This window comes from Enoplosus armatus, chromosome 6 (genome assembly GCF_043641665.1).
Source record: "Enoplosus armatus isolate fEnoArm2 chromosome 6, fEnoArm2.hap1, whole genome shotgun sequence".
NCBI lineage: Eukaryota > Metazoa > Chordata > Actinopteri > Centrarchiformes > Enoplosidae > Enoplosus > Enoplosus armatus.
Window position 1 is genome coordinate 11,551,399 of NC_092185.1, and position 20,632 is coordinate 11,572,030.

At 39.7% G+C, this 20,632-nt stretch overlaps 1 protein-coding gene and 1 non-coding gene across 2 annotated transcripts in view; both read right to left on the bottom strand.

Moving 5' to 3' along the window:
* Positions 1-7,646: 7,646 nt before the first annotated feature.
* Positions 7,647-7,718, bottom strand: trnaq-cug (transfer RNA glutamine (anticodon CUG)). Its single transcript has one exon. It is a non-coding gene; the product is annotated as a tRNA-Gln (tRNA).
* A 6,351-nt stretch (positions 7,719-14,069) lies between these two features.
* megf11 (multiple EGF-like-domains 11) overlaps positions 14,070-20,632 on the bottom strand; it is a 49,888-nt gene continuing 43,325 nt past the window's right edge. Inside the window, exons 15-24 of the mRNA XM_070906852.1 lie at positions 19,040-19,168; positions 18,485-18,613; positions 17,752-17,880; positions 17,478-17,606; positions 17,137-17,373; positions 16,401-16,567; positions 16,232-16,295; positions 15,397-15,441; positions 14,499-14,705; positions 14,070-14,245 (exon numbers count right to left, since the gene is read on the bottom strand). Of these exons, the coding sequence (XP_070762953.1) occupies positions 14,070-14,245; positions 14,499-14,705; positions 15,397-15,441; positions 16,232-16,295; positions 16,401-16,567; positions 17,137-17,373; positions 17,478-17,606; positions 17,752-17,880; positions 18,485-18,613; positions 19,040-19,168 (1,412 nt within the window). The remainder of the gene's footprint in view (positions 14,246-14,498; positions 14,706-15,396; positions 15,442-16,231; positions 16,296-16,400; positions 16,568-17,136; positions 17,374-17,477; positions 17,607-17,751; positions 17,881-18,484; positions 18,614-19,039; positions 19,169-20,632) is intronic.

Here is a 20,632-nt window from a genome sequence, read left to right on the forward strand (position 1 = left end):
CCACTGGGATATGAAGGAGTTAGCATAAAGTTATCCCCCTCCTCTGCGCTGGATGTGTCACTGCTAGGAACCATGGCACACAAGAGGCTGTGACCATATCTCACCCACTTAGGTTTTTGGCTTCCACTGGCTTTAAAGCTAATGGATCTGTGTGCCGTTCCCCCATGTGGCTGAGAGGTGGGACGGAAAGCTAAGCACTGCTTACAGGCTTAGGGCGTGAAACTGACCGCTAACATGGAAAAAGGAAGATAATCTATAGTAGCAAACACACTGTAGCATTGCCATAGTCATGCTGAGGGATGAGAAATGATTCAGCAGTCAAATATATTTCTGCTCTGTACATCAGCGAGTGATCTTTTAAAATGATGCCTCATCTTCACAAGGTTGCTCGTGGGCTTGCAGTGTTCTAGCCGATAAGTGTTTGTGAGTGTTTATGTCCAATGTTCCCCGATGGCTGATGGCTGTTTTGAAACCGGTTAGTTGTGCTCCACAGTGTTGAGCCTTGAGGGTATACCCGATGACTCAGCATACCAAACAGCAAAAAGGTTTTCAGCTGTTTTTGATCTCCTTCAATACTGGATTTCATTAAAAGGCAAAATATGTATATATACACATTACAGTAGCACGGCACTTGTTTTTCTCATGCATCTTTTGTTCACTTGGGTTTTCAAAATGCATTTAAAATTGCGGTATGAGTCAGCCTGACTCTTTCAAGATGTCATATTATTTTCACAATTAATGCGTGTTTTAGGTGGTTGCTTCTCTTCTCCATGTTGCTCCACTGGTTCCACTTTTCTATCACTTTGATGAGTGGCACCAAAGTATTTTTTATTGAGCAGACTAATAGAAAAGCGTCTTTACATTGATTTGTCTATAAAAGAAGATATATTATGGTCTTTTTCCCCCTGTATTAGATGGACAAGATTATTGTAGCGCCTTTTTGACAGCAAATCATGTCTGCAAACATAACACATTATACGTACATATATGTACTATGTAGTGGTCGAGTATCATTTTGAGACAATATCCTAAAAGATACTGTCAAACACAGTGATTATGAAAAAGAATGAAAACCAACTGGCACATTTTCATTATAAGCTCTGTTTATAATCCATTTTATTTAGTGACCTAACAACCAAAATCCACCTCTTCTTTAATGTGACACAACACTTATGCCCATCCGTAAAATACCTGCTCTTAGTAGGTATTGCATGAATGCTGCTAAATATACCGCGGATGGCAGATGTGTCATATAATACTTGGAAGGTTCAGGATTAAATATAGATGTAATCTCCCGTTCCAACTACCACTACATGCACTGCGTCTATTCCTCCCTCTCAACAGGAAGCACAGGCCCAAAATTATATCTAATCCTTGCCATAGCAACAACATTAAAACTGAACACCGAACTGAAGACCTGAAGAACATTTCTCACTCTGATGCTGAAACGAGCCGGGAACATTGTTCTTGTTAAATACAAGTCGACTAATGGGCTGTGTCGTTACCACAGATGTATTCTGAAATCTCTGAGACGAAAATGAAGAAGAAAATGTATTAAACGTAAACATCAACAGATATACACAAAAATGAACAACTATAACACTAATTTCTGCCTGTTTACCTCATAATGTTTCTCCATGTTATTGGCCTTTTGGTTGTATTGACCTGGAAGCTATTACACGCCTCTCAGTGAACAGCCATGCTTTTTGTGAGTTTTACTATGTTTTCCATCAGTGTCTGAGGTTGATAATGCTGGGTAGACTGCACTGGTTTAGAAACGTCACTATCCTTCTGCTGTCGTGTGTCTTGTGCTTTGCTTTTTTTGTTTTTGTTTGTACACAGTATTGCACCCCTTTTCAGTCCATCAAGACTTGTCTTCTAAAATCCTGCGTCAGTGACAAAAAAGCCTATAAATAAACCTGACTCGACCAGACTTGATATTTCATTTTCCACATGATTTTCAACTCTCTTCTTACTATCTCACTTAGTGTAGGCAATCCTATGTCCGCTCAGGACTGGAAGTGAGTGACTCACTCCGCAGAAACTGCAATCTTTTCATTCACCACGGTTTTCTTCATAAAAGCAGCACAAATAAGGACATGGCGGATTTCCTCTTCTTGCCAGCTAACCAGCCAACTTCCCTATTCACATTTCACTATTGTTTTTATGAGTCACCTCCAACTGTCAGCTTCGCAGAGTTGACAAATTGTCAGTAATTTGTTAACTACTTGTGCCATAATGTTCCCAACATTTTAATTTCAACATCAATGAGCCACAAACTTCCCATCTCATCTGAGAACTTCACACTTCCTATTCTGTATCTGCTTCATCATGCTTCATTTAAAATATTGTAATATGCCTTTTGTGTTTGCTTAACTGATTAAATGTAAAAACCTTGATGTCTTGTCCATCACTTTTCAAACCCTTTTCCTTGTAGTTCATATTTGGTATCTATGGAAACATTGGGTGAAACTTTAGGTGAAACTGGCTCAATTTTGACAAAACAAATACAAATAATGAAAACATTTTTTTGAAAGCTTGAACAGTGACAAAAATACCTCAAAAATCCAGCTGGAATAAGATAAGATTCAATATGGAAGTTATAACATTTGATTTCCTCCTCATCTCATTTGACATTTCATGCAAAGAACCCCCCCAGAGTCATGCAGGATTTTGACATTAAACCATTGAAAATAATTGACCCTCTCTCTACACCCTATGTGATTCTGGAGTGAAATAAAGGCCTTTTTGACTTTTGCTTTGAGCATCACAGTACTGTTGTAATTATGGCCCAAGAGACAGATGCAGCGGCTGCTGGACAGACAGTCCCAGGCTGTGCAGGGATTAGAGAGCTGTGTTAACAGCAGGAGGGGGGGCAGGTAGGATGGGCAGTCTGATCTGGGGAGGGAACCACCACAACATTTCACTCAGCATCTGTTCCCTCTTAGCCATTAAGACAACCCTCACCCTCATCAGCCATTTGCATTCCTTATGTTTGACAGGGGGGACCCTGCCTGCTTGATGAGGAAACCACACACGCCCAAAAATAAATAGAGCAGAAAGATGAGGAGCAACGTACTCTAAGGTGGTTTACTGAAAAATACTAAAGAAAAATATTAACTGACCCTGCATGATAAGCTTGCAACGCTTGTATTTCGTGCATTGGTAATATTTGGTTTACCACAAAGCCAGCAATGGTCCTCTGAAAAACACAACTGACCACAGCGACCATAATAACACAGAGGGGTTTTCTCGTATGCCCACATCACAAGAAGCCATCTTATGGAGCATCTACACGGGATGCAATGAAATAAGCCTCCATATGACTTCACTGTAACCAATGGGCGCACTGTAAATATAGTGAATCACACAGAGGCTGCGATGCTCACTACAAAGCATTCAATTATTCTCGCAATGCATGAAGGTATACAATAATATAATGACACTGTGTCGGTTAATTATCCTAATCAACCATCCAACATTAAAATGAAAAATCAAAGGATCCCGTTTGTAACCCTAAAAGCCATCATCACAACAATAAAAAATCACACTCTCAAAATATTACAAAATAAACTCGAGAAACAGCTTAATTATAGAGACTGGGCGTGTGAGCGCCGTTTGTTTTTATTCTCAATAAAAGAAGGATCTACTCACGTCTCTGAATCACGACGATTGACAGATGATCTGGCGAATAAACGTTGAAATAAAACCCAGATTTCTGTTGATAAGAGATATTATTCCTCGCTGTTTGCTTCCTCTATTTTATTATTCTCTCTGTCTAAATTTGTTATCATGAAAAAATAATAATTATTCACTGTGGGCTGGACGAAATCCGAGTAGACCGTGTAGTCCCGAGCAGTGCTTTATCCAGACCTGCGCGGCTCACGTGACTGATTACAAACCTCGCCGACGTCACTGATGACACTGCTGGCAGCTGTGACAGAAGAACAACGTCTGAAGCTGTGAGGAAACATTTGGTCTGCGTTTACAGGAGCATACTGAAATACACAACTGCACACTGGAAACAGACTGAAAAACAAAAACATATTTACATAGAGCTTTATTATCATTATTATTTTTGTAATTATTATTATCATCATTAAGCCTGAGCAGTGGTTATTTACTGTACATTTTAGGGCTGTAGCCATAATTCAAGACCTCCAAACATTTTTGACCAGAGACCAAGAAGACCAAGAAGATTTGAAAAAATAATTAATAAATTATCTGCATTTTCATATTTTATTTATTCAGCTTCCTGTCGAATTATTTTTTCATTGAACACACAAAGATGTAATAACTAATATTCATTAGTGATTAATCTGCCAATAATTTTCTCAATTCATTGATTCATTGTTTGAAAAATGCCTGTTATAATTTCCCACAGTCCAAGGTGACGTCTTCAAATGTCTTGTTCAATTTGCTGTCAATCGACTAATCGATTAAGCCTTTCAAATGTATTTCACAGCCTTCTCTGTCACTGCCAGGAATAAAATTCAGAGAAGTTACATCGAAATATATTGAGTGTAACTAATACTGCAGTTAGCCTATAAAATGTCCACCGAGTGTTACTTTTTAGTTGTAGAATACGAACACTCCCAGATTTCTAAAACCCCAATACAATACAATAATCATAAAAATAGAACTTATTTTCAATGTATACAGCTGCATAAAACAAAAACATCTAATCAAACCTGTTTATGCTAAATTATTTAATATGATAATACCTTCCACCCTTCTGATAACAATAACAATATCTCTCTGCCAGAACAACTACATGTATGTGGTTTATTGTAATAAAACATTTTTATTCAAACACTTTATCAGGAGGCCACAGCAGTAACTTATAATACTGTGTGCTGTTTTCTTTGTCAGCCAACTGTCAGCTGAAGACTTCAACTGAACCCAAGTGGATATTAGTGCAGAGCATAAAGTACCATAACTAACAATTGTATTTGTTTCTCTTGGACTCAGGCTGCTGTAGGGAGTAAACTTTTCTGTTGGAAAGACTGAATAGATGCAGCACCTGTAGCCAGACAGAACACGGCCTATTGTTTTGCCCTCTGCTGCCCTTGTGTGGTGATTATCAGGACATACAGCTCTGTTGAAACTTACAAATGACCATATTTGAATATCGGAAGATCGCAAACAGCTTGCATGCACTCTGTTTTCAGACATTTTGCTGTGTCATCTGTGATGTTGTACTTATATTCTATAAATAATGATGTCCACATCGTATTGATGTTGCAGTTTTGTGATATATACCTTTACAGAGATAAAAGGTTGGAAAGTGAGAAAGAAAGATATAAGATGTATCTTTCTTAATAAAACAAAAGCTCAGAGATGCAACAAATACATGTGAGTCCAGTTTGTAAGACTTTGCTGAAATGTCTCAACATCCCACTTCCTCTGGCGTCCAATTTTATGGACGATTTCAGATGATCAGAGGCCTCCAAATCTACCATGTTAGTGCTGTCTGGAAAATAAATAAACAAACTCAAAAAACAGCTGGAGGCCTAACAAGTTCAAGTTTCCCCCTCACAGAGCTACACACTTATATCACACATCACATTCTGTATCTTCTTGCCCCAGTGCCATCATTTGCAATATCCCAAGATGACTTTGATGGTTGCGTCATCGCTTTGAATGCAAAAATCTCGGGTTTGTGAGGTGAAGCAGGTTAAATTCTGACTAAACTACAAAAAGCAATTCAGCAGAGGTCTCCAAATCCACCATGATGGTGCTGTCTGGATAGATAAATAGCTTATTTGAAATGTGAAGGGCTGTTGGGCAAGTTAGGGGAAACTACTCTTTAACTGGACCTGGTTCAAATCCCTTACTGTGAAGCAACTGCCCTGTTGAAGTGTCTCTGATAACAGATCTCCTACCTGTAGGATGTCTTTCTGTAGTTGACCTTAAAGGACAGGTTCACATTTTTTCCAGGCTGTCTTAAAACAATTTTCAAGAGCCCATATGTACACTGACAGGAGATTTTGTACTAAATAGACTGTTTTTGGAAGATTTGTCTGCTAAAGCTTAATTCTAGCTTCAGATAAACTTTTGAATAAATTTTTGTACAAAATGAGGAGTGCAGATTTTGTCACCCATCACTTACTTTAGAAGCAGTTTAATAAGGGATCGCATAATGTCCAATACAAACAGGAGGAATGATTGCGCCAAGAAAAACTGTTTGAGGGCAGCTGACTATTGTTTTAAGACAGACATAAGGGCAGCAAATATGGATTTACATTTAGAGTTTAATTTAAACAAGAATTCAACGACAAAATGTGATCAAAGGTGAAAATAATAATTTAATGTTATGGTCAGTCATGGTTTCTGACTTCTCATAGCGAGCTACAGTAACTTCAATCTATTCTGCACTGGTTCCTGTCTAAAACATGGGACAATTAAGTTGTTGCCTCTGCAGAAACATGAATCCGTGGCACTGACATCACATGACATGTTTTGATCTCAGAGTACAGCTCAGTGCGAGCTCCTGAGCTGTAGATCAAAAGCAAAACAGTCAGCTTCCGTAGGTGTAAAGATGAAGCCTGTGATGAAGGCTCGTCAATAACTACAATACTTCAGCTGTCAAAAGGGAGAAACAGAGAATCCATGGCAACAGCCTGTACATCCTTCAGATATTTTGAAAAGGTAGACTACCAAAGAGACAAAGCACAAAATTTAAGCTAAATAAGGTCATTTGAACAGTCAAGGTGATTATTTCTTAATCAACACATTTGTGCAAACACAACAAGGACATGATGAATTAGTTCGTCTTGTTGTAGCAGACCAAGAAGACGGACCTGACAAGAACTCGAGCCTCCTTCACAAACATGTGACAGACGGAGAGACGGAGGAGTTTTTACACGAACAGCATCTTCTGCTTCCACTCAGGAGATTCACTGAAGGCTACACTGAAGAAACACGGTGGTCAAATTTGAGCTTTGAAATCAGACCAATCAGACCAATCTGTAAGGTGTGAGTCAGTCTATCATTAGTCATGATTAATAAGGGCTCTATGAATTATACCATAGACAGTTTATTTATTGTTTTGTTTTGTTTCTTGTTGTTTTTATTATGTTTTGCTTGCATATATCTGAAGCAAAAGAACAATAAAAAAGTTGATCACAAAAAATATGTTATAGACAGAGATTTAGTCAATATTGCTGATGAAAAACCCAGATGAAATGACTTTATACAGTTTTTTTGATGTCTGAGGCTACTGTTGATGGTAATTTACACTTTGAAGTGGTATGAAAAAGGCTTTTAAAGCTCTTAAAATGAACACTCAATAAGTCTAGAACAACATTTATCAGTGCAAATGAACATATTTTTTGTTTAGATGGTTAAAAATCAGTCAGCCTGATGTAACAAGCAGCTCAAAACAATGCTTTCTTTTTCTGTCCTATAAGCCTGTTTTTCACTATTGCAGAACAGTAGCACAGTCATGTAATTCAGAATTTATTCATTGGTCAATATTTGGTAGGTACAACAGATATGCCTGTTGCTCTTAAGTTAACATATATTACAGTGACTGACATAACGGTGTGTCAGTTCTACTACTGTTACACTCTTACTCATCGGTTCTTCACCCACAGCTCGCTTTTCCCATTGTAGCTACATACTGATTAGCAGGTTGAAAAGTCAGGTCCCACCGAGATTTGAACTCGGATCGCTGGATTCAGAGTCCAGAGTGCTAACCATTACACCATGGAACCGCTTGATATCAGTCCGACGCCTACAGACACCAGAATCAATCAGTTATTAATGATTTTCTATTCGGTGAATTTTGTTGGGAGGCAATGATCGGTAAGCACCCTATGAAGAAGAAAACCTACTCACTTGTCTTTGGTTTCATTTCTTCACTTTCACACGTGCAGTAACCGTGTCCGCCCCCCGGTGGCCAACAGGAGGAACAGCAGCGTTTTCTTATTTCCAATAACTGTAATTGTTCTCGCGGAGGGACAAAAGATTAATGAACGTCATTTAATTCAGAGATTCATACTGTGGGCACTGTAAAGCTCATCTCAGTTATTACGACTATGCACATTCACTGTCTGTACTATTATTATTATTATTATTATTATTGCACAATTGTTTATCCTCCATGGCTGACACAACTCATCATATTAACATAGTTCTGCATGTCATTGTATCACATATACACATTGTTACACATATTCTTTATACTAAAAACATTTGCACATTATTATATTATTATTATATTATTTATATATATATAAAGTAGCCTGCATTTCATCCTCCTTGTTTTAGTCACTTTACAGCTCTTTATATATTGTACATGTTTCATTGTACATTTCTAAAAATTAAACCTCTAAAGTTTTCATTTTTATATATTTTGACTGTTATGCACCACAACACCAAGGCAAATACAACAAACCTGTTTCTGACTCTGATTTGAACTGTAATTAAGGGCTATGGCAAGCAAGCTTGACCTGATAATGATAGTCTACCAGTATGACATATTGTGACTAAATTCATAATATGACTTGGTGGTATATTTCTGCATACTGTAGCTGGTATCAAATCAGTTCATCATCAGGATCTCCCTGCTAATGTCACCTCAGCGAGTAGGCCTACTGTACCACAGTGAGTGTATGTATATACTGTACCATAGTGAGTGTATGGATATGGATGATATTGCTAAATATATGAATAAAAAAACAGAACACCACATAATACCATTAAAAAAAGGATAAGTGATCACTGTCTGTCTCGTAGAGTTGTGCTTTTATGTCATTTACTGTCATTGAGTGCTTGCATGGTTACAATGTTTTTTCTGTCTCATATACAGAGAAAATAGTCTTTTCTGGAGACATCAGCTTTGAATTAATGTCCAGAGAGAGAGAGAGAGAGCCCTCCTCTATGTACGGACCTCTCTAATTAGACTGATTTAGACAAATCTTTTGTCCATATAACAACTGTTCCATACCTACTTTGTTAAAGAGCTTATTTGTGTGGAGTTATGTGTGTGTGAAGGTACAATTCGATCTGAATTAGGGAGCAGGTATAGACACGGCAGACGTGAAAATGATCAGCCTGACTGGGATGAATACTGATTATGCATTAAGAATGGCTAAGTAAAGATCCAGCTCTGGTCTGATGGATCCTCTCAGTTCCTGTAGCAGGACGTGACCGCAATAAAAATCTGCAGCTGAGCTCTGCTATGGACTTATCCACAGAGGAGTGCAGTCAAATGGTACATGTTTAAATAAAAGCACCATTAATCACTGTTACTCACTCACACTGAGCACTGATTAAATTCCTGATGGCAGAAATTCATCAGGACAATACAAATTTTAAACAGAGGTATGTTCAAAAATGTTTTGTGTTTATGTCATTTTTCCTCACCCGACATAAACCCACCACCCTGGCTCTTAGCAGCCAATGTCAGACTGAAGTGAAAGTGACAGGTTTTCCAGCAGCACTGTGGTCAGCATCCAGGTGCAGCCTCCTGAGAATAAACCAAAGGTGCAACTCTGTCGAAGCATTTAGAGGTATAGCCTCTTCCCAGTGGCAGCTTCTGTGAAAAACTGCTTCGGCTGAAAGATGTAGCCGACAGGCTGACTGCTGCTGTAAGGATTATGCCCGAGGCCTGCATTAGTGAGGGAATGTCCCCGCAGTTCTTCTTTGCCTCTGCAATATTTTACAACATTTTAATAATCAGCCAAGAGACAGTCCAACTTTGAAATAATACATTGCCCAGATTGTCTCATTTGATGTGTTGCACCTGTACAGTATAAACTCACTGCAGGATATTTTATACATGAAAATAAGTCTGTTTAAATGCTGAATCCAAGTGAAGTGCTCACTTGGCAGCTTAACAAAACTGAAAAGAAACTTGTACTCATTTTGCTAATGTTGGTCATTGCGCTGCAATTTGATATCATCTGTTAGTTTGGTAGAGATTTATAGAGGCAAGTTGTTACAACGTAAAGTACTGATACTCCTGCAAACCAGTTTCCTCAGTCTGTGAACTTTTATTCAAATTATACTTGTTTGGGGATTTAACACTTATAATAGTTAATGTGCACTTAGTGACAGGAGATTGAGGGTTTATTGATATTTGATTTGCGGATTTACAGTATTGCCTGCGCTAGTTTGTGTCTGTGTTGTGGATGTGGGGTTCACTGTCTTTGGGTGGGTGGGTATTTTTTTCTTGTGTGTTTTCTTCTTTATTATGGTTGAATTTTCTTAGATTTTATTTATTGTATACATGCTACTTGTGCTTTCTGCATTTTAATGCAAATCACATTGAGTTTACTTGATACAAGTTTATTTATATGGGTTTTTAACTTATACCATATACCATATATTACCCACATACTTGATACATGATTCTTACCATTATCCTTGTTTATATGTTTATTGATATTTTTCTACTTGCACCTTTATTGACATTGTCTATTAGCAGTCTTTCCTACTTTGTCCTGCAATTGCTGCACAACCATTTCCCTCTGGATAAATCTATCTCATCTTAAAAGATACTTTTACACCAGAAAACTTGCCAGTTGCATAGAATTTTAACTTGTGTACGGTATGTAAATATGCAACAAACACTGTGCAACGTAACACATCACAGTGAACCCGGATTAGGTCTGGATTAATGTTATTCCTAAAATGTAACGATGCTGCTAAATTAGAGATGATGTGCGGACAGATGTGGAAGTGAGATTTTAGTAATCTGTGAAGCAGAGGGGGGAAATGACAGATACAAATACAGTTACATATTTAATGACTACTATACTTTGCATTGAAACCTAATCCACATTGTTCCAGAATGGCTGAACAATGAGTCAAAGCTCAAGCAATCAAAAAACTTTCCTTTTTCTGTCACAGTGACTCAGCTAAAAGGCAGCAGCGGTAATCACACCTGCATTACAGCGAGTGGTGGTTTCAGAACCTTTTTAGTAGGATGTCATGCTGGGATGCATTTGAGTTTCACATAGTTTGAACTTCTCACCTTTCAGTATCTGGCCTGCTCTCAATCTGATGTCTAATATGTTAATTTCATTTTCTGTTTTGTTGCAGTGTTTAACCCCTGTGAGCTGTGAGAACTCACATAAATGATTTCTGTGTTGAGAGGATATTCAACAAGTTGCAAAATCAAAATCTCTCTCGAGTGCTGATCTCGCTGCAGTGTGACCTCGTCCTTTCATGCTTCTCTCTCTTTCTAGCGCTCTCTGAAGTACTCGCTTGTATTTGGTCCATTAGCTTCTTGACTTACTGGCTGCATTCCCTTTCAGCGGGGCATCACTCAGGCCTTGTTGGCTGTTAGCTGGGCAGCATGTCCATCATCTGTGGAGCTCAGGAAACCTTCTTACTACTGAGGAATAACCAGAACTCCTCTGCTGTAGTGAGCTAGTTCCACAACGTCTCTTCATGCATCAGACATGGTTCAGGCTTAACATTACACTGAACTGACAATGGTTTTTACTGCATGAGTTGCATGTTTTCATCATTTTATGCAGTATTGGTGTTGTGGTCCAATAGATACCTGAGCCAGTAGTTCAGTTAGTAACCAGAAAAGACTGTAATATACTGCGATAAGCTACTTTTAAAAACTGCTTTTTAAAAAGTGCTGTGCACAAAACCATGACTGAACAGATAGGGCGCATATTAAAAATACAACATGATTCTGTTTCTAATTTACTTGTCTATGTGGTTGATAATTTTAGATTTGAATAGTGTACAATGTAATTAATACATCAACATTTTTAAAAACTGTTTAAAAAACAAATTAAGTCTTGTCTAATGCACACAGAGCAGCTTTTTAATGTTGCAGCTAGTCCAGATCATTTTAACTACTTATTATTGTATATTTGTTTTTAAAGCAATACATCATATTTATATTCATCATCTTTCTCATTATAATTCATACATACAAGTACACGTAAGATATGAAATTGTCAGAAATGTGCATCTTCACAGACCTTTAAAACAATAAGATGCTCTTCAACTGTGAAGCCTAAGACGTCTAAATCTTGTAGTTGTCACTGCTCTGAAAAGCCTATTTAACATGAGAGCACTTTGACAAAATGTCCCCATTCATGAATCTGGAAGCTGTTTCACAAGAATGTGTGGGCATGATTCTCTTCACTCATAGACTCTGGACAATATTTTGACACTTTGTAATGCAGACAGAAGTCTGTCAGAAATTGTAAGCATCCAGTGACAGACTTGAGTAACATTTCGTATATGTGGATTCTTTCATTCATCAGTTTCAAACAGTCTTGTCAACATTCACTGTCACTTCAATATTCAGTGCTAGAGATGAAGAGAGACGTGTCCTGTCTGACTCTTGACATGAGAAGTTAATTTATCTTCTTTCTCACCAGGGTATTAACCTGACTGAAACCGGTTTCTGATGGCAGAATAGGCTTTTAATTTGAAACTTATGTACCAAAACAACAAGCAGCATTGATATGACAGCAACTGGAAAAAACCTTCCTCACAGGAAAAACAGTCACATAAAATATGATCCACTGTCACCATACTGGTCAAAGATGGCAAAATGTCCAGCACTAATGAAACACTGTCCGGGCATCGATTGTCAACATGTTATTGCTTCTACAGAGGGTGAAATGGAATTCACATAGTGAATGAATAAATTCAGTTAAATAAATAAATAAGTTAATTAGCCTGATACAAACATAAAAATATTTTCGAATTGGACTTTTTACACATGGTTCCCTTTGTGAATACTGCACAGGTTATTTGTGGGTCTTGAATTGGTCAGATGAAACCTTATTTTCATTTTACAATCTGACAGAGAGAGAGAAAGAACATTTTAAGTAACTTCAAAAAACGCTTCACAAAATGACACTGATCATCTCACAAGAAGATAAATTGTGTGTTATCTACATCAGTGGGTATCCATTATCTGATCATGCTCATCTTTTGTTTTTGTTTTTTTTAATTCTAGTGTCACATTGATAAAAAGTCACCATCACTAATATAAATTAACAAATAAAGCAAATTAGCTTTATAAATACAAAACATAAAAGGTCAAAGCAATCCCTTCTAAAACACCCAATATTTAAAAAAATGTAAACTAAGACATTTGCAAGAAAAATGCTTTCACATAGAAAACAACACAAGATCTGATCACTTCATCAGTTTGGGAATAAAATCCAAACTTGAGACCTACTGTATGTGTGTATCTCTTAATAATACAATAATGCCTGAACACTGGTGACCTGAATGCACCTCCAGAAACATCGGGCCTCATTTACACTGCAACTAATAAAAAGCTCTTGAGTCACAGACAGGGATCACCTTAGTATTAACTGTGTAAATGTTACTGGATAACAGTGAATAAAGGACCATTACAATATTTTACTATTTATCCATGCTTTATCTGATTTAGTTAGCTCTCGGCCGCATTTCCAACATTTAGAGCAGAGAGTTCTCCTCTGAACTTTTCTTCACGATCATAATCACTTCATGTCAGCTGTGCAGTGATCTGCAGCTGCTGCACACAATTCATAAACTCTGATGTCTGTATGTAGTAAATCTTCACCTGCTTTGAAAATGGTCAAGGCTGCTATACCTTCCTTCCTGTGGAGAAAATCCCGTCTGTTTAGGGGATATTATAAACACTTGGCTGCCCTTGAATAGTAAACCTACATCATGGGCTAAAAATGAGCATGAGGATAGCTCTCTCCCTGTAAATAATCTGTCCACCCAATCCATGTATGCTGCCCTTAGTGCTGTTTGGAACCATTATGTTCCACTTCAGGAGGTCCATAAAGAGGCCGGGCAGCGGTTTGAGTGATCAGTCCTATAAGAAAATAAAATGGGTGAATGGTCGCTGGTGTGTGGGACACTCTTTTTTCCTCCCCTCCCTCCTTCAGGGACACAGAAAGCGTGTGAGTGAGGGAGCCAAAGAGAGCAGGGTCCAGAGGAGCTGTGGCTGTCCCTCCATCTCAACATCTCAGTATCTAATCGAACACACACGGAGACAGAGGGAGGGCCGACGGTTGAAAGTTGGCTGAATGTTGCCTGGATGCCGGCACGCTGTCAGAGCCGGGCGGAGGCTGCGCCCTCTAGAGCAGGGAGCTGGGGCTTTCTGGGGGTGGCGGGGTTGTGTGCGTGGGGCTGTGACGCATGGGTAGTATGTCATAGTGGCTGGGGATGTGGCTGCTGCGGGGAAGGTCATAGGGGCTCTGGGAGAAGCCGGTGGCCATTCCATTGGGTCCCTGCAGGACGCTCACCGTTGGCTCTGTGATAGTTTGGGAAAGAAGGAAGGGAAAAAAGTAGGAGAGGTACGTGAGAAACTCTGAGGCTGAAGAGTGGCAGGTACAGGCTGAGGAAGAAGGAGAAAGGAGAGGTGCATGCAATAGAGAGGCAGCTAACATTTCCTCTCATCAAGACTTACAAAGTCTATACAGACTCACAGCAGGGGACATGACCAGAAAGGCCATAAGCTGCAGGACCCTGCTGAGCTCCACACACCAGAGCAACAACGCACTCACCAACATCATAGACATTCCTGCTCGCACTGCCCAGGAGGGTGGCAGTGCCTCCAAAGGGCACTTCACGGTGGGAGGGGGACTTCATCTCCACATAGCTGCTCTCTGTGTGCTTGCAAGCCAGCCCTGGTGGGTCTCTAATGGTGGCGTATGGATTCTCACTATTCAGGGAGCAGGAGCTGTTGCTGCACATGGAGCCCTTGATGTAATCTGCAGTAACCGCGAGACAAGGACATATTCAGCATCAACAAAGATGATAAGATTGATACTGACTTATAGCAGTCGTATTAATGCTGGACTCTGATGTCTATTTAAATTTTAGTGCTAATATCAGAGTGTGGCCTGGAGAATGGCAATGAAAATCGTTGTCATTCTGAGGAAGTTGTACTCCTTTTGTCTGCGACAGGTGACTAATGGTAGTATATAGTAATCAGAGTACAAAGGGGAGAGAGTGGAAGGCTCATCTCATCCATAACCGTCTCATCAGTCTGATAAGAGGCCTCATTAGAGACCGCAGCAAAGCTCCTTCAGACCACTCTTCACACCCCTGGGTCCCTCACATTCACCACCGACTGCACAGTGTGGGAGACAAAATGACGTATCGGGCACTGAGCCACAGAGAGCAATTACCGTTGGAACAAAACCTCAGCCCACCATGATCTTGTCCAAAGTGCAGAGAGTTTTCACATTAATCACAGAGAATATAAGGATATGGGATTTTGGGTCAGAGAAATAGCAGTCTCAAAGGGGAATAGAAACCAAAAGGGGGAATTGATACATGGGCTGTTGAGCATAAAAGGATTTTGTAATATTGGTGCTGGTGAAGCTGAACAGGATTCCACATGTGCACACACACACACACACACACACACACACACAGTTACTACAATTAATTATTTACCTTTTCTGGAGCCTCTCTGTGTCTGCGTCTCCCCCTGTTGAACATCTGTAACAAATGTCAAAACATGAAAGTCAAACATCCCGTATGAATTCCCCCAATGTGTGGAGGTTGACAGGAAATATCTCATTAAACTACGATGTAGTATTTTTTTTTAGAATAATATGAGGAATGTGAATGTGACGAGTTACTGAATGTTTCACCCGCATGCTTTCACATTCCCCCAAGGCTTCCAAGCTTACATAATCAACTGTGGTCATATTGGGATATTTGCCAAACAACAACACAACATGAGGAGAAGACAAGCCTGTTTAAGGCGACATCAGTCTCTTCAGTACATCAGGGTGAACATGCATGACTTTTTTTTGTAGAAGGACTTGTCTTTATGGTCTTTAACACTGAATGAAAATGTGCGGATCGAGATATCAGATTTCTTTTGGTAATAAAAGCTAATAGGGGGGATTTGAACCAGAGATTTAAGCTATTATTGAGTGGTTTTTGGTCACGCTAAATTTTCTATAATTCAGAGCCCAAGAGTGCAGTATCTGACTCAGTGTAAGCCATCATAGAGAAATGTGCCACTGGGGGAAGTGAAAGAGGACTAATGAGCTCACGGTGACCCTTATTCACCCCCGCACTACTGCTTTCTCTGTCCCACACGCATATCTTATCAAAATCAGAGCAAAGGTTATGTCTAACAAGAAACCCCTGGTTCATCTTCATTCACAGCAGGGTAGCTGTGTCCAGGCTGGTGCCTATATGAGGTCCTAACTACGCACACGTCTTTGCCCTTGAAGCGATTCAGAATGTATGCAGTGTATCATGAAGGAAAACTGACCTAGGTCATTGAGGTTGCAGTAGGCTCTCCATTCTGAGCCATTCCTGCTTTTCAGAGTGCTTGACTGTGAAAAGAAGAAGAGCACAGCGTGGTGTTGCTTTTATTATTAGTAGTAGTATGTTATGGGGAAATTAAATTGAATGTGAATACACATGAATACAGGCCATACTTTAAGCGTCAGAGTGCCGTCCAGGTTGCTGGAGATGGTTGAGACAACATTACACTGGGCCACAGTGTGGTAACTGGGGTTGGAGAAGCACTGGCCACTGCTGCCGCTGCTCTGGCTCTGATTGACCTCAGCAGCGCTGGTCCTCATCGCTACAGTACTGCCACACTCTGAAGGTTTAAACAACAGGTTGAGAGGTTTGGAAACTAAATACTAGTGTTTGAGTGTAAATATTTCTGTCTACTATCTTCAAAACACTAATATGCATGAAGATTTGAACTTGTATGCCTATATTTGCCCACAACATGTCAAGTGTAATCAGAATAAATGTTTAATTGATGGACAAAGGCACAGTATGTAGCATGTAGGCTGTAACTAATGATTATTTTATTATCGATTAATCTGCTGATTATTTTCTCGATTAATTGTTTAGTCTAAAAATGACATATAGTGACTTGTTTTGACCAACCAACAGTCCAATTATATTCAGTTTATTATCGTATAAGACAAAGAAAAGCAGCAAATCCTTTCATTTGAGAAGCTGGAACCAGGAAATGTTTGGTGTTTTTGTTTGAGAAACAACTGAAATGATAAATTGATTATCATAATAGTTGCCCTTTTTTTTTTTTCTTATACTGACTAATTGATTAATCGACAGCAACTCTACATTTGTCCATCTTAGTATGTAGCATTTGTCCATAGTAAGCACATATTTTGAGTGGTCTCTAAAATATCTTACCAGACAGAGAATAGTCAGTGTTGGTGATGTGCATCGCCTGTGTGTAGGACACACTGGGCTGGATCTCATGGCCTTTGTCCCTCTGTCTCTGTCTGTACCACACAAACAGACTGAGCATGGCCATGATGATGAGGAGGAGAAAGATTACGCCCATGACAGCCCCTGCAGACTGGCGCTCCGAGCCTCTCGCTGGGCTAATCTTGGTGTAGGGGTTCAGCTCTTCCATCATCAGAGCTGCTACAGAGAAAACACATAAAGCGGGTTGTTAAAAACACTGTGTACACATCTGTGTTTGAGTGATAATACAATGGAGAGCTTCGATCATCTCGATCACCTCTCACCTTGATCACAGCGGATGCCTTTATAGCCAGGGCTGCAGTAGCATGTTCCAGTCACATAGTCACAGGTAGCATTGTTCAGGCACTCACACAGCTGCTGGCAACCATATCCAAATGTACCAGCGAGACACTCTGCATGGGAGAGAGGTGCATTACTACATCCATCAAAATTAAAGCACTTAGAGAGTGGGAGCCAAAGTGTTTATAGAACACACACAACCACACAATCCACAGGGTAATTTTGCTCAGAGCTAAAATGTTGTTGGGCCTACTCAACTCTGCTCACAGCTCGTCCCAATGAAGCCTGTTCGGCAAGCGCACTGGCCAGTGATGTGGTCACAGTCTGCGCCGTTTTGGCAGCGACAGACGTCAGAGCAGTCCCTGCCGTAGAAGCCCGAAGGACAGCCTGGGACAGAGATGTGTAAAATGTTGGGGTGGAGAAAACAAAGAGATGGGAAGACAACATAAAGAGTCAAGGTCATATTGCAGAGGAGCAGGGGAATCAATACCATTCAATGTCTCTGCAGCATACTCAATAAGGGACAATGTCAATGAATGGGAATGAAACATTTCATGCTTCAGCAGAAAATCTGGTTATGCTGTTAACATAAGGTGGTAACATGAGGTGGAAATAAAGAACAAGACAACTGGAAATAGTGAGAATCTATGTGAAAAAAACCCATTTCCATGCAAAAGAGCAGGAACCACAAAGACTGAATACAACCCTTGGGGTGATAGATAATGGAATTCAAATTAGTGGACTGAAGTTGATGATCTGCGCTATCCTTGGGTGACTGACTGGAATGTATTAATAGCAAATTAATGAAGTGACCATTTGTGTTATTTTGATGTTGCTCTATCTTAAAAAACTGTAAATTCAAACCTAATATAATTCAGTCACCCAGTTGTCGATAAAAAAATATATGTTTCTCACTTGTCACCTGCTGCAGTTGTGTTGGACTGCCAGTAGATGACACTATGTGTCTACTAACTGGGTGGGAGAGACTCACGCTGTGTGCAGTAGAGTCCGGTCCAGCCGGGGCTGCACCTGCACTCCCCATCGTAGGCACTGCACTGGGCTCCGTTGTGACAGTTACACGAGTTGAGACAATCAGGGCCCCAGTGCCCAGAGGGACAGGCTGCAGACGCCAGAGACACAGTCAAGCTCATGGTCACACACCCTCCCACACATACTACATGTCCTATGCATGCATACATGAAGCACATGACACATATGTTTGAAGAAATGCCTAAATCCATATGGAAATATTTTTACTTTAAGTATCAATTTTCCATGGCATGATGGCTCAAAGCTCCACTAATTATCTTTGGCCTACAGAGCCGTAAATCAAAGAGCATAATGTATTACAACAATCATTTAAGCAAGTCTCTGTTTTACATCAGCTGGGGCCGAGGGTAGTTCTTGGAATGTGTAGGGTCATGAAAATGATTAATGTGCATGAAGGTAAATGTGAGGGAGAAATTAAGAGGAGAGACAGACGATGAGAGGGGAAAATCAGAGAAAGTAACCAAATGAAACACAGGGTGAAGGAGAGAAGTCACACCGTGAGAGCAATCCTCTCCTATCCAACCAGGGAAGCACTGGCAGGAGCCATCGATGGGGTTGCAGGTACCGTTGTTGGTGCAGAGGCAGATCTCAGCGCAGGCTCTCCCATACCTGCCACTCGGACAGACTGCAAAACAGAAAAAAAAAAAAACATTATTTCACAAAACAACCCAGATCTGCATATTATCACTTACACGCAAAGACTAGTAAAATCCATTAACATTATGACATCAAACTTGGACACATTATTGTGAGCGCATTTATACAAACAAACTCTTCACACTGCGAAAGGTTGTGTAAACATATTCCTCTAATGGATGATATTGTTCTATTTGAGTGGACATGAAGTGAAGTGATCTGTTTAAACAAAAGGAGGAGTCAATCACTGCCTCCAGTGGCACAACTGCCCCATTTCCACTCACAAGAGTGGAATGAGTGATGTGCCACAGAATTAAAATAGACCATGTACACAGACCACCGTATACATTTTTTATGAAATTAATATTTCAATGCTCTCCGGCACACTTCAATAAAATATGTCATTTCCAATGAAACCTCCATTGTGTTTTCTTGTTAGACCGTGAGACAAATTGAACCAAGGTGTATCTAACCATCAGGATCAGGGAGCTGCAGCACCAGCAGATACATCAAAGGCATCATATAAAGAGAATAGCCCAGCGTTAGAAATATCAGATAAGGTGGCTGGCTGTGAAAGAGACGGGTCTGACTCATTTTCATGTGGGGTGATTTTAATGATTACATTTCAACTGGCTTTCCCCTCTTCTTGAGAGCTCTTTCAAGCAGGTTGTCATTAGGCCATGAGGTTGGCTCCCCCATACTGCTGCTTCTGGGGATTCAAGCCTCAACACACAGGGAGAGCTTCATTAGGCTGGGACTTTGTGTGCTGGACAGGGGACGAGTGAGGACGCCAACAGGGCTCAACAAGAGGAGAATGTGCATGTTGTTGGCCACCTTCGTCTCTCGCGGCCTAACGCTCGCTCACCAGTAATTACAGTCTGACAAATTAGGACCGGCTCTCGTTTTTTCCTTTTTCCTCTTCCTGTCAGCTAACCTATTAAACTTTTATTTGTAAGACATTGCTCAAAGCCATGAAAGAGAATTCAAAAATCCCCCACTGCCTTTCTGTAATTTATTAAAAAACTGTAAATTATTATAAGTAAAATCTACAGTACATTTGTATGTAGGTGTCTTTCCTCAACACATTGATGGAGAGAAGATTTCTACTGCACTTTATAGCAAGAGACAACTTTGGTCACATAAACTGTCACTCACATGAGTCAATATTGGAAAAACAGTTAACCTTTAGCTACTGAATAGATGGAGAGTGTGGAGCCAAAAAACTACATTGATACTTTGAATTTTAACTTAAATAAAAAAAGATTTGACATGCAGTTGACATTTCACACGCAATCTCTTTAAAAGTTTCTTTTTAAATGTTCGTAGCTTTAATACACCTGACATACAACAAGACTACTAGCTACATCATCATAAAACACTTATATTTCCTTTTACAAGTAACACATCTATGACAGTGTCAACACATTGTATGGTAGTTATTTATATATTTTAA